At 36.0% G+C, this 12548-nt stretch overlaps 1 protein-coding gene across 3 annotated transcripts in view; it reads right to left on the bottom strand.

Annotated features, from left to right (window-relative positions):
* Positions 1 to 12548, bottom strand: part of PSME4 (proteasome activator subunit 4) — a 61937-nt gene that overhangs the window by 32826 nt on the left and 16563 nt on the right. For all 3 annotated transcript variants that reach the window (XM_035565431.1, XM_050709426.1, XM_050709425.1), the window contains exons 7-19: positions 11580 to 11654; positions 10591 to 10713; positions 10030 to 10122; positions 8867 to 9132; positions 7073 to 7259; positions 6474 to 6563; positions 4905 to 4969; positions 4658 to 4808; positions 3624 to 3722; positions 3237 to 3306; positions 2701 to 2768; positions 1932 to 2147; positions 848 to 1005 (exon numbers count right to left, since the gene is read on the bottom strand). In XM_035565431.1, the coding sequence (XP_035421324.1) occupies positions 848 to 1005; positions 1932 to 2147; positions 2701 to 2768; positions 3237 to 3306; positions 3624 to 3722; positions 4658 to 4808; positions 4905 to 4969; positions 6474 to 6563; positions 7073 to 7259; positions 8867 to 9132; positions 10030 to 10122; positions 10591 to 10713; positions 11580 to 11654 (1661 nt within the window). The remainder of the gene's footprint in view (positions 1 to 847; positions 1006 to 1931; positions 2148 to 2700; positions 2769 to 3236; positions 3307 to 3623; positions 3723 to 4657; positions 4809 to 4904; positions 4970 to 6473; positions 6564 to 7072; positions 7260 to 8866; positions 9133 to 10029; positions 10123 to 10590; positions 10714 to 11579; positions 11655 to 12548) is intronic.

Genomic DNA, 12548 nt, shown 5'->3' with positions numbered 1-12548 from the left:
ACGAGTCCGATACACCCTGCTTCATGCAGGGCAGCACTTCACAACATGACATAGGATGTCTCATGTCACAAACATCCAATGATGTATAGTATTAAACTCTTACCCTTGAAACAAGAAAAGAATTCTTGAGATTTACTGCTTATAAACAGCTTTAACTATTTGATAATTGTAAAAGCTTCAGCACATACTACACTAGTGATTATCTTGTGCTTACAAAATTGTCCTATGAAGCCATGGTTTCATGTTAATGAAGTTTAACAAGATTGATTAAAGGTATTCTTGCTTCCATTCCCCTTTGTTCATGCCACTGACTCTGTGTTATCTCCTCGGTTACTACACTACCACTTTTTTGCAGAGACACATTGTCCCTGCAAATCCTTTAACTTGTAGTAAGGAAGTGAGTAGACTTCCAAGCCAAATCAGTTCTGTGGCCCATTTCATACCTTAGGAAAGTCAAATGGTTGTACCAAAGTAACAAGATAGAGTCTAGAGGAAGATTCTTTTCTTGATGACTAAAATTAAACAGAGCCATAACCTGTGGTATGCATTAAAAGAAGTTCCTGAACAGAAGAGTCTTTATACCAATATAAAGTATCCTCAGAATTTTTTATAGGAGTATTTCTGTTCAAAATAATCCGGTATCCATTTTATGAAATGCACTTCCAACCTAAATGCTCTTTGAAAGATAAAAATCTTGGAAAGATACTTGAAATAATCCCAGAAGACAGTGTAACATTAAGCTGTTATGCTCCTTAACCTTTGTACCACCAGTACAATTGGCAATAACTATGCAAAACAGACATGAGTGGATAAATGCACCTTCTCCACATGACATATCACCACTAACCTGGACATTTCTAGTTTTCCAATTGCATAGTGTTCTAGTCTGGTGAGCTCAGGCTGTAGAAAAGTATCCAGCAAATAAAAAGCAAAGTTTATTTCCTCAGCTGAAGGTACATGCCACTGGATGTCCAAATTCCACAGGTCACCTGGTTTACCCCAGTCCTATATTAAATAAAGACATTTCCTATTAACCAAATTTTTAAGCAAATTTTCTTTAAAAAAAGTGCTTAGTATTAATGAAAAACAAGAACTAGCTACTGCTGTAAAGCAGTTATCAGGACAATTCTGGAAAAAAAATACAATAAAACTGAATAGAAATTCCAAACCTAGTGCATTGTCTGCATATATCTGGAACATAACACATACCTGAAAGGACTAAAAGGCAAAGGACTGTACTGGTCTAATTGAAATACAACTTCGTTATTCCTTTGGCTGGATACAAATCCAGAAAAATTCTTGTAAATTCCTGGAAAGTACCATTATCTCCTTTTTTGCAACTATTTTGCAAAGATGTACTCATTTTTGCATGTACCCAGCATTATTTGTTGTATCTGATGATCACATTTATACAAAAAGAACTAAGGAAAGGCTATAACTCTCATCCACAGAAGCAGATGAAAGATTAAGTTTGTCCCAGTGCAATAATGCTTCCTGTGACTGGATACTTAAGTTTGGAGTTAAGCAGGAGAATTTTGCTGTTCGCTTAAACTTAACAGTTTACACCACTGCACTTCATTGACTAGGGTCTCAACCAAATGCATCATATATTACAGATTATGAAACATGAACACTCTTGCTTTGTATTACCTTATCATAATCATGCAATCATTGTAAAATGCACATCATAAAACTAACACATCATGCTATGTAACTACTCAAAACAGTCAGTATTCATTTTTTGCTACCAATATAATTAAGTAAATGGATATTTGGTATACATTTAAAAGCTTAAAGCATCTTTCAATTACACTTTCCGTTGCTGCTACCTATGTTCAGAAATCTCAGAATGAAAACAAATAATATTGTGTATGATTGTTTTTTAAAAAGAAAGTCAAATCCTCTAATCCTAAGTAAATGAAAATCCTTGCCTTGATAGGAAAGTATTCAGAAAGAGGCTTGTCAAAGCCACCTGGCACACTGCAGTACTCTGTGGGGTAGATAAGTGTAGCAGAACGAAGAAGATGATGCAGTAGGTTACAAGACAGAATGTAACCCTGCTTACAGGTTAAATGTAGGGTTCGCTGCAGAATCTTCCCAAGCTGCTCCCTGTATGGTAGCAACTTCTTTCCATCCACTCGAGTGATCTAATAGGAAATACAAACATTTAAGGTAAACAGAATGGATTTTATTCTAGAGGACTAAAGAGAGGATTACACCGTGCAACTGATCCTGTACCAGCTTTCATTCTGTAAATCACACCAAATTCATATCAAAGAGAGTTTACACATGAACTACCACTTCTACCACTATTGAATAGTGTAACACATAAGAACTGATATACATTCCCTCTTGATCTCATTCAAGATTTTCTAGCGTTACTTGCATACACTGACATACATTTCAAGAAATTTATCTTTACCAGAAGATACTTTTTCCTGTATTGATCCCTCTTCTTCCTCTCCACCTCAACAACGCTTTGTATTAAATGCTTTAATTTTATTCCACATACAAACCATGTTTATTTTCTTCAAACAACATCCACTTATGTCCCATTTAAAGTTAGAGAAGAAAAAAAAGTTATGCAACATAATTCATGCAACAATTAGCTTAACAGCAGAATTTATTAATTTCTTCTTTCATGGTCATTAAATAAGATTTAATGACATACATGTATGAGGAGAATATTCTTTGCAATACCTCCGACAAAAGCTGAAGATTCCAAAGTAGCTCCTTATCTAATTCTTCGTCACGTAATACATCATCATCTAGAGGAACAAGTGATAAGCACTGCTGTAACTATACTGCAGTCAAGTTTTCCAAACAAATTACATTATAAACCAGATGCTTGCATCCAAGAAGTTTACTCCCAACCCTTCTATTGCAAAATTCCAACTCATTTCACCCACAACCAAGTGAAATTTATTATAGTTAAATTAAAAACTTGAATACTTTGAGTAATTCAGAAATGTCTGGAAACACTCGGAACTGGCACGTTTTTTAAAGAACTGTGTTCTTGTACCTTGAGAAATTTCTGCCTTGAAACTACACAAATAGCTGTTGCATTTAAAATTTTTCCTAAGAAATAATGAACAGAAATAATTTTCCATTAATATTTTTCATAAATTCATCTTAAGATGAATTTATCAGAAAACATGGAAAATTTCAGTATTACTTTCATGCTTAATGAAAGTCAAGTCAAAACACAGCAAATATGAAAAATCTTATAAACTTACTGACTGTAAGGTGAGTTATGACACTGCAGCAGTGCGGTACAAACAGCTTCAAGGATTCCTCAGGACGACACTGGAAACAGCATCATAAATAGCCAGTTTAAAAAAAAATGCAAGAATGAAATTCAGGGTACAAACTGAAAAAAATCTTCTAATAAATGATCTTCAATATTAAATTTAACATAAATTCAATTAAGAAAACTACTTTGTCAATTAACCTCTTGAAATATTTCCTATATGCAACCACCCAATTTTATGATATTAGGAACCACCTGTATTTCTAAGACAAAGATTTTATTTAAGAGAGTAGTAGCATGAGCTTTTTGGCTTTGATTTGTCTTACTTTTTTTTTTAAAATTAAAATCAAGTGAAAACGGAGTATTCTCTCACTTTTACTGCAGCTCGACACATATCAGCAACCATACGACCAGCAACTCTTGTCTCAAATATATTTGAAATGGCAAAGTTGAAAACCTTCTCCAAGGCAACCTAAAATGAATAAAAAAGATGGAGGTTTTTTTTTTTTTTTTTTTTTTTTTTAAAAAAAAGGGGGCATGTTTCTATTCTTTCCCCCAGGCCCTCCATAAGTTTAGAAGTGCGCACACACACTGAGTGCTTTAACAGATAACATAGCAGTACATCCAGTCTTCAGCTGGAGAGGCAAACTACTTCTAAAATGTTCACTTTGGGGAAAAAAGGTCAGATACATTGCATTGACTGATGAAAGCTTGGGAATGCTTCTGAGAAACTACAGAGAAAAACGGTTTTCCCTGAACAAGCCACAAACTGATTAAAGGAAAACTCTACTATTTCACATGCAAAAGTGAAGTAAAACTGAAACATTCCCTAGTTAACAAATAAATAGGGAATTAGCTATTTAAGTGGCCAGCATATTTTAAAGAGGCTCATTACCATCTTGCTTATTACCAATACCTTGTAAGGCAAGTTGAATTATACACAGTGAAGTTTGTTCATTATCATAATAATTACAGGCAATTGGGGAAAAAAACACAAGCATTTAATGACAACAAAAAATTAACTTAAGATGTGTTAATGAGAAGATGCCAACCAAAATCATACTTAAGTGTCCAATGCAAAGGTCAAAATGTACAAAGCAACGTATCCAAATACATGCTAAATGTAGTTTAGAACTAAATGGAATAAAGCGTTACCCCCACCTACAAGGAAAGAATCCATCCATTTAAAAACATGGATTCCTCTCCATCAAGTACTTAAGAGCTCTGTATTGACGCATATGAAACTGTAAATTTACATGAAGCCCTAAACTTTCCTCCCAGTTCCTTCCTTGCTAAAACATGGAAGTTCACAACAGGACAACGCAGGAAGGAAGAACTAGAACGTACCAGCAATTCACGACAAACTTAAGCCTTAAAGTTGGATGAAAAGCCCCATGTTTTACATACCTTAAATATATCTTTTGAACACTGAGTAAGGATTGTACTGAAAGTAGAAGAGAGACCTAATTCAACTAGACTTTCTAGATGAGTCATTTTCTCAGTTTCAGTCTCCTCTCTGGTTTGTTCTAGTGTGCTGCTCTCTATAAGTCCAAAACATCTACAAAAATACATTAAGTACAATTTTAGCAATTGGAACTAGGAAGTTGTATTAAAGTTTTCATGCCAAGCTTTCACCTATCCTTAGCTTACTTACCTATCCATAAACTGTAGTACAAAATCCTCAAATTCAGCAGTTGCAGAGCACAATTCTCTTTCTACCTATAATTTTCCAATGCAAAAGAAGTACAGAAGGTTAGCTCTTCTTAGAGACGCATAATATCACGTGTATTTCCTATACTAATTACTTCAAGAACACTTACAAATTTTAGGTGATACAGACCACACTACATTTCCCACCAAACAGAATTTGCATAGTCTCAAGTACATCACATGAAACAATTACTATCTTTTCTTTACACTGTCCTATCAAACTTCCTGGCCTTGATCTTTAGCCAAATAACCTCTCAGGCTGAAATCAGGGCCTGTCTCCATAGATAACAACCTTTGGCCTTACTACTAATCTTCCTTTCCAGCACGATGGCAGTGAGTGCCAGCTGTGGTGGCAGACTTGGCTCTGCTGACATATTTACATTACACATTCATCATACAAACTCCTCTGCTAGTTTTTAAGTGCTGCAGCCCCAAATCAAGAAAATAAACCTAATTCCAGTGCTTTTGTGAGCAATCAAAATAGGCAGCTATTTGCTGTTCTGAGAACTACAAGCATCTCCTAGCAGTGGACAAGATATTCTACATGGCAGTTCCAACTACCATGGAACACTGGTGCTGCCCCATTTATAGTGTATCAGATATAGTTTCACCATCTGCATTTGAACTGCTGGATCAAAAGCAGAAAAAAACACTTGTCTAATGATGTTATTTCTTAATCAGAAGAGATTAAGAAGCATCTGAAGTGAGAGCAACAACATTATACTTGGAAAAGAGAAGCATGACTGCAGGAACACTTTAAAGAGGTGAAGGTATTTTGAAATAGTTTCCCAAACTAGGAAAACAGCCCTTAGAAGTTCAAGAGTGCGTTAGCTTTCTGAAAAACAAATACAAACAGAAGGGACATCCCATTATTTTTTACACTTATATTTTCAACAACAAATTCCTCCCAGTCTCCTAGACAACCAATTAGTCACCTTTTAACCTACTCTAAGCTGGACTAGTTTTGAATTAGAGATGATGTACATCTTATAACAATCCTGTACTCACCTGCCTTCCCCCCCTCACTTAATGGCTAAAGTTTTATAGTGATAAGAATTCTCAAAAACATAACACTAACAAAGATGCTATTCTGTTAGTCTCAGAAAAATTTAGTTGGCAAGTGACTTCTGGAGACCATCCTGTCCAACATCCTACTCAAAACAGGGCAAGCTCTGAGTCATTTTATACTGCACAGAGCCTTCCACAGCTGAGTTTTGACAAAAATATTAAACGGTTTGAATTTAACACATCTCTACAACAATCTGTCACTAATAAGCAGTGCTAAGAATGTGTGTCCAACTCATATGCTGATGTCAGCTCCACGTCACTGACTAGAAGCAAACATTATCCACAAGCTTTAGTATTTTTGTGAAGGTATGTTAAACAGAACTGCAATACATGCAAAAAGATTGTAGCAAACACATTACAGTTCTGAAGACAAAAATTACATTGCTAGAAAATAAGATAAAATCTATAGGTTATGGTTTTTTTTATAACTACGCAGTGCTCTTACCTCTGTGAGGTCATCCCTTTCTTGCAACACAGATGAACAATCTACTAAAGGCACCAAAGTAGAAAATGTTGCAATAAACTGGAATGTAATCTGTTGAGAGTTGCAAACAGCTCTTTAATAAATGCTACTGCATTCTACACATTAAAAAACTTTCCCAATTAAAATATGGCAGCTAAAGCAAATCATTACGTTACAAAAAAATCCACCCCAAAACTTCAATAAGTACTTCTGATTTCAGATAGAAAACTGGATGAAGTTGGAGCTATACAAAAAACTATTTTCTGTAATAAAAATAAGTGCAAAACAACACTTATTTTGTGCTGAATTTTGAAGTTAAAAAAGACTGATGTTTAAATTGCTTGAACACTCAATGAAAATTCATTCCTGAAGGTGTGGGTTTCTGGGACCTAATTTAGCAAAAACCTACCGATAAAGAACAAGTAATTCTATTTTTAAAGGCAAGGAATATTTGCTACCAGTTCTGGAACATCTATTTATCTTTAAAAAAAAACACGAGTTTTACTTGCTTTCATGAGAGCCTTCAGAGCGAACCAATTAGCTAACTATATTCTAAGAGGAGGTAAGATCTGTACACTCACCATGCATTTGCTGAAGTCATTTGGATCCACCCCAGGCAATGCTCTCATCAGCAGAGGTAGCATGTGTGTTGGCCCTTCAGGAAACCACTTCCCCCCAGATACCAGACTACGAGCTACTCCAATTACACAGCTTAAAGTAGCGGTGAGCTGATGAGGTTCTGTCAATGTCTCAAGTGCAGGATATGTTCTACAAGGTTCAACAACAATCGTATTAGGACCAATACTGTTTATGAAGCTTTCAAAGAAAAATGAACTTTCTACAGAAAGGGTACAAAATTTCTGCAAGAAAAAAAAAAGCTTATCAATGGTTCAGAACTGTTTTTGGTAATCTTTTCTTCAATGAACTTAACATTGCTTTATTAGAAAGTGCTGCTTTCACAAATTCAGGATCAAGTAATTTGTTGGCAGTTGTGGCATGGAAATTAGTAACTCCATGGACTCCTAGATTCAAAGCTGTGACTTTCTTCTTGTTTCAGCTTTTATGGATGAACTTATGGTGGATTAGCAACAAAAAGGCATTTCTTACTATAGAACTTTTATCATATTATTATTAGCAGCACCTGCATGAACTAATGCAAGCTATGTATCTACAAGTGTAAAGTTCTTGTGGCAAGCATGAAAACGTGTCTCAACTGCCTTTGAACAGCAAAGAGATACATTGCTTAATGTTACGAAGTCCATTTTTTATTTTAAAACCTGTTAAGTTACTGGCATTTCTAAACCTCTGTTTTTCACACTAGGTATTTTTCAGCAAACTGTGTAATACTTCCTAGAGTTTCTACAGTTCAAACAAGAGTCAGTGCTACCCCTGCCCTACATCCAAGCACAAAGGACCTACATCTCTTCAACAAAATGAGTTTGGAATTGTAGCCAAGGCAAACATACCAGTGATAGCTTTATCTATTGAGCAGAAGTTCAGTCTGCTCTCAAAACAAAAACAGTCGTCATACCTAATGCTGACGTCCACTGCTGTCCTTGTTAGAAATGTTATGCTTGAAATATTTTCATGCAAGAGCGGATTTATCAAGATTTTATAAACAGCTGAGTCAGTAAGGTATGGAACTCAGGAAGGGTTTTTCTCAAGACAAATTAATTTCTCCACTGGTTTTACAACACAAGCTGTAAAGGACTGCTCAGGAAGGGGAACATGGACAGTGACTAGGAAGAAAGCTTTCTGGGGGCAGCACTGGGGGAAAGCACTGGGGGCAGGAAGGAGTTAGTTTTTTTGGAATTTCAGGCACCAAGGAATTAGCAATAGTATAAACCAAGTATTTTTATATGGACACATATTGCAGCGATTTGCTTATGAAGTCAAAAGCAACAACATTAATTTTAAACAATCTGTAACATGCATACTCTGACACAGAACAGAAGTACAGAGCACACTCACTACACAAACATGCAATACCACCATTTGTATTTGGCCCAAACAGAAAGCGGATGAGAAGGTACAACATGGCTCATGAATAAACAGTACAAGGTCGCTTTTTAAACCAATCCACCCCTTATCAAAGTGACAAAACGATAACCAAAACGCAAACAACCTGAGGGCTACCCTATATTGCACAAGTTATTGACAGCTCCCAGAACTATACCATTAGCCAGGTGTTTCAAAAATAAACAAAAACAGAAAAAATAGTCCTCCCACACTCCCTCTCAGGTGATTGCCCACTAGTACGTATTAGCCTTACTTTAGCAATCCCTCTCACTGCAAGCATTCATTTGCAGCAAGAAAATTGCTTGTCATCTGAGTGCTTTGAGTATTTGTTGTTAGGAAGGGAGGGGGGAACTTACTTCTCAAGTACAGGTGGAATTACTAACTCAGGACGCATCAGTGCAAGGTTCTGCAGAGCTTGAGCAGCCTCCAGACTTCCAGTTTTACTAAACATAGCTAGAAGAACAGGTTGAATAATGCATTCTACAAAGTCTGTAACATCCTGATCAGTAAGTTTATGACTATCAGGCACAGGAGTTAACCAGGTCGTTTTCTTGTAGCGCTCACGGTGCAGCCTTCTGACAACACCACTGGGTAACCTTTGAAGTAGTTTCATCAGTTTGTTCTGTTGAATATATGAGAAATTCTATTCAGTCATTTGGCAGTAGCAGAACCCGAACTGCTAACTGTTCAACACACAATTAATAACAAATCAGTATTTTGAAGCTACCCAGCTACAACACATGAAAACTCAGAAGAGCTCTAAAATACAAGGTTCATAAAGTCATTAAACTTCAGTTCCCAAAATATTAGAAATTACTCCGTGAACACTATGCCTTATATTAAAAAAAAGTTATGAGAAATATGTTCAAAGTACACAGTCAAGAATCAAGATTATTTACCAGTAATTACGGCATCTGAGAGCGTTCTCTGGTCATTCACATGTAAGTGAATATCCTACTCTAGAACAAGACAGCTCCTTTGACGCTGCTTAGACAAGTCCAGTCATTTTAATCTATATTTTCTACCAGCTATCACGGGAATATTCTTACATTCTCTAGCAGAAGACTACACCAGCAAACGGCAGGCTTCAGACTAGATATGCAATAAAAATCCTTTTGGTTTTGGTTAATCAAAACCAGATTTTAGTAGCTTGGAAATCACAGACCAAGAATATGAAAGGGTATTCAGTTCTACCTACGTTACGCAAGTAACACTGATGCTGTGTATCATGTTCACTTTTCTTAGTGATATGTGAATTAGATGTCTAGTTTTGGATTTCTAAACTGCACTTAGAGATTAGATGTTTAAAAGATATTTCCATTAGCTGTGGTCCTGATATCAGAATAGAAGTAAACTGCAACACAGTATGATGACTACTTGAAAATTAAAGCCTCAAACTATTATGCAACCAACATACAAGCTGGCTATTAGAGCACATAATGCCTCTATCAACACATCTCATTTGACAATTTTGCTGATATTAAAGGCAAAGTTACTGTCTTGACATGCAAAAACTCACCAGCCAGCGGCCATTATTTGAAGGATGGTAAAAAGAAGCAATGCTATTGAACAATCCAGACAAATGCTTCTGCACTAATTTACTTGGTCCACCCTGTGCAAAATAAAACAGAATTTTATTACACAGACCAAGATGAAATGAAAATATAACACAGTAGTACAAGGCACAAGTGACTACTCACTCACCACAACCATATTTCAAAGCATCAAAATCACATGTGTAACACCCACCCCCAACTCAGCACTAGGTAAGCAAGATCCATCCATTCTAAAAAGGGGTGATTCAGTTGGTAGGTGGGTCTTAAGGGTGTGAGTCTGCAGTGACATTTGTAGCTGGCTCTTCATTTCCAGAATGGCACAGACAGCAGCTGTGAGATAAACCTTCCCTCCTCATTCCAAAACCAACAGTGAAATAAGTTCTAAAACAAACCTTGGGCAAAAGGTAGCCTAAAAACACACTTCTGCAGTGAACTAAACATAACACACATCCGTTTTACATGCATACTTGCTTAGAGGTTTGCGTTAATAGTTTTTGTTATAATTTATGAAAAAAGTTACTAACCATCATGGCCGTGATCCACATTACTGCATGTCCTACATCATAAGCATTTGTTAGGAATCTTGGAACAACAACTTGATTACTTCCCACTGGAAGATTTAAACTCCTCAAAATTCTGGTAAAAATCTGTAAATAAGAATTTTTAAAATTTTATACTATAAACCTGCCATAAAATAGTAACAGCTTAGAATGTTACTATAGCAAATTGCTCCTGCAGAGGTTGGTCCTATTTACTTGCTTAGAAAAAATACTTTCTGGGCAGAGAACTACACATATTAGGAGCAGACAATTTCAACTCTCAGGACTGAGACTAGGACAGGACATTTTTACAGAAAGACATTTTAATTCTTTGACTTTAGAAAAATTCAAAAGTCTAATATTCAAATTAGTAGCATTAGAGAACTAAAATTATACATTCACAGCCTGAAACCATTTCAAACAATTCATACTCTCTCTCTCTCACATTGCTGAAGAAAAGGCACATGCAGGCCAAAAGAAAGGGTTGAAGAACATCTGTTTTCCATCCATTTCCCTTACATGTTAGACAAAATAAAGAAAGCACAAGCACCTTTCTTCATTTTGTGTTTTCCATACCCCTCACAATATAACTGCTACGAACATCTTTAAAAATCCATAAGCTGCAAGATTCAAAGGTTATATACATACCATTTATCAAAAGAGTATCATTAAGGCTTATTTCCACAAAAACATGGTGTTAATTATACATTTGGAGAGAACTTGTATAGTAAGGTACCTTGTTGCTTCAGTCTGGTTTTAAGTGAGGCACTAACAGTATCAACTTCCAATACTTTCTGTTACAAAAGGACAGTTCAAATTCTTGAAGTTCACATTAGGTCTTAAAATGAACATACCTCATTGGAAAAGCTGGGCCACTGCAGTACAAGACCCATCCAGGGAATATGTATTATCCTTTGCATACTAAGACTTATCTCAAAGTAAACAAAATAATTTACTAAAATGAAAAACATTACCTTTGGTACATACGGATCCCAGTCAATGTACCCTATATTGTCAGTGGCCAAGCGAGCAAAAAGATTTACTAGATGCTGAAAACAGAGGTAAAAGAAGGAAACATTCATTAGAATATATTTATTATAAAAGATGCACAAACCCCTTCAACTTGCCTTACAGATGCAAGGTAAAAGCAACACATGGCATTACAACATTTGTAAAGAGAGATTTCAGTCTATCAGGAGTCACTAAAACCATGTTTCATAACGCATCTGCAAGCGATTCCTACATTTAGAAGTCCAACTCATTTTTTAAGCCCTTACAAAGCAGAGAAAAAGAGGTAACTGAGATCTACCTTTCCTAAATGTTACATTTTTAAAAATAATCTACCTTTTTGTTTGACACAAGGAAATACCCACTGAAAAACCCCCTTCCCATGCACAAAGGCAACTGATTCTGTAGCTTCCCTTCAAACAGCAAATCCAACTCCCGCCAAAGCAAGCTGAGAAAAAACTTGCAGCAAACAGAGGCTTAAATTGGATTGCACAGTCAGAACACGTCTAATTATCTGCATCCAAGCCTGATGAAATGAGCAAGCTTGCCCTGAAAAGGTGGACAAGACAGAAAAGGAAACATGAAGTAAAAGCTCTAGGGAAAAAATAAAATTTTGTGCCTTCTGAGCAAACTGTCAGAAGTCAGTGGAAGAGGGGAAAAATATCACACACAACTGCTTGCTTATGAAAAGAGTGTTGATGATTCTTTTCTTAGACCAGTTGGCAGAAACAAGCCAAATAACGCTACTAAAAGTACAGGCTGTCATCTTACTGTCAGGGAGAGTAGACAGAATTGTACTTTTTTTGGATAGCTATCAGGAAGACATAGAAGTGTATACAGACAGCATAAAATAAAAGCAAAACTTTGTCCAAATCTGGAAAATTGCCAGTTGTTTCAACAAAGACTGCCTTTCTCCATTTGTGATGAAACACAAC

Source organism: Cygnus atratus, chromosome 3, assembly GCF_013377495.2.
Source record: "Cygnus atratus isolate AKBS03 ecotype Queensland, Australia chromosome 3, CAtr_DNAZoo_HiC_assembly, whole genome shotgun sequence".
Lineage (NCBI taxonomy): Eukaryota > Metazoa > Chordata > Aves > Anseriformes > Anatidae > Cygnus > Cygnus atratus.
The sequence above is the reverse complement of the archived record's forward strand: the minus strand, read 5'-3'. Positions and strand labels throughout refer to the sequence as shown.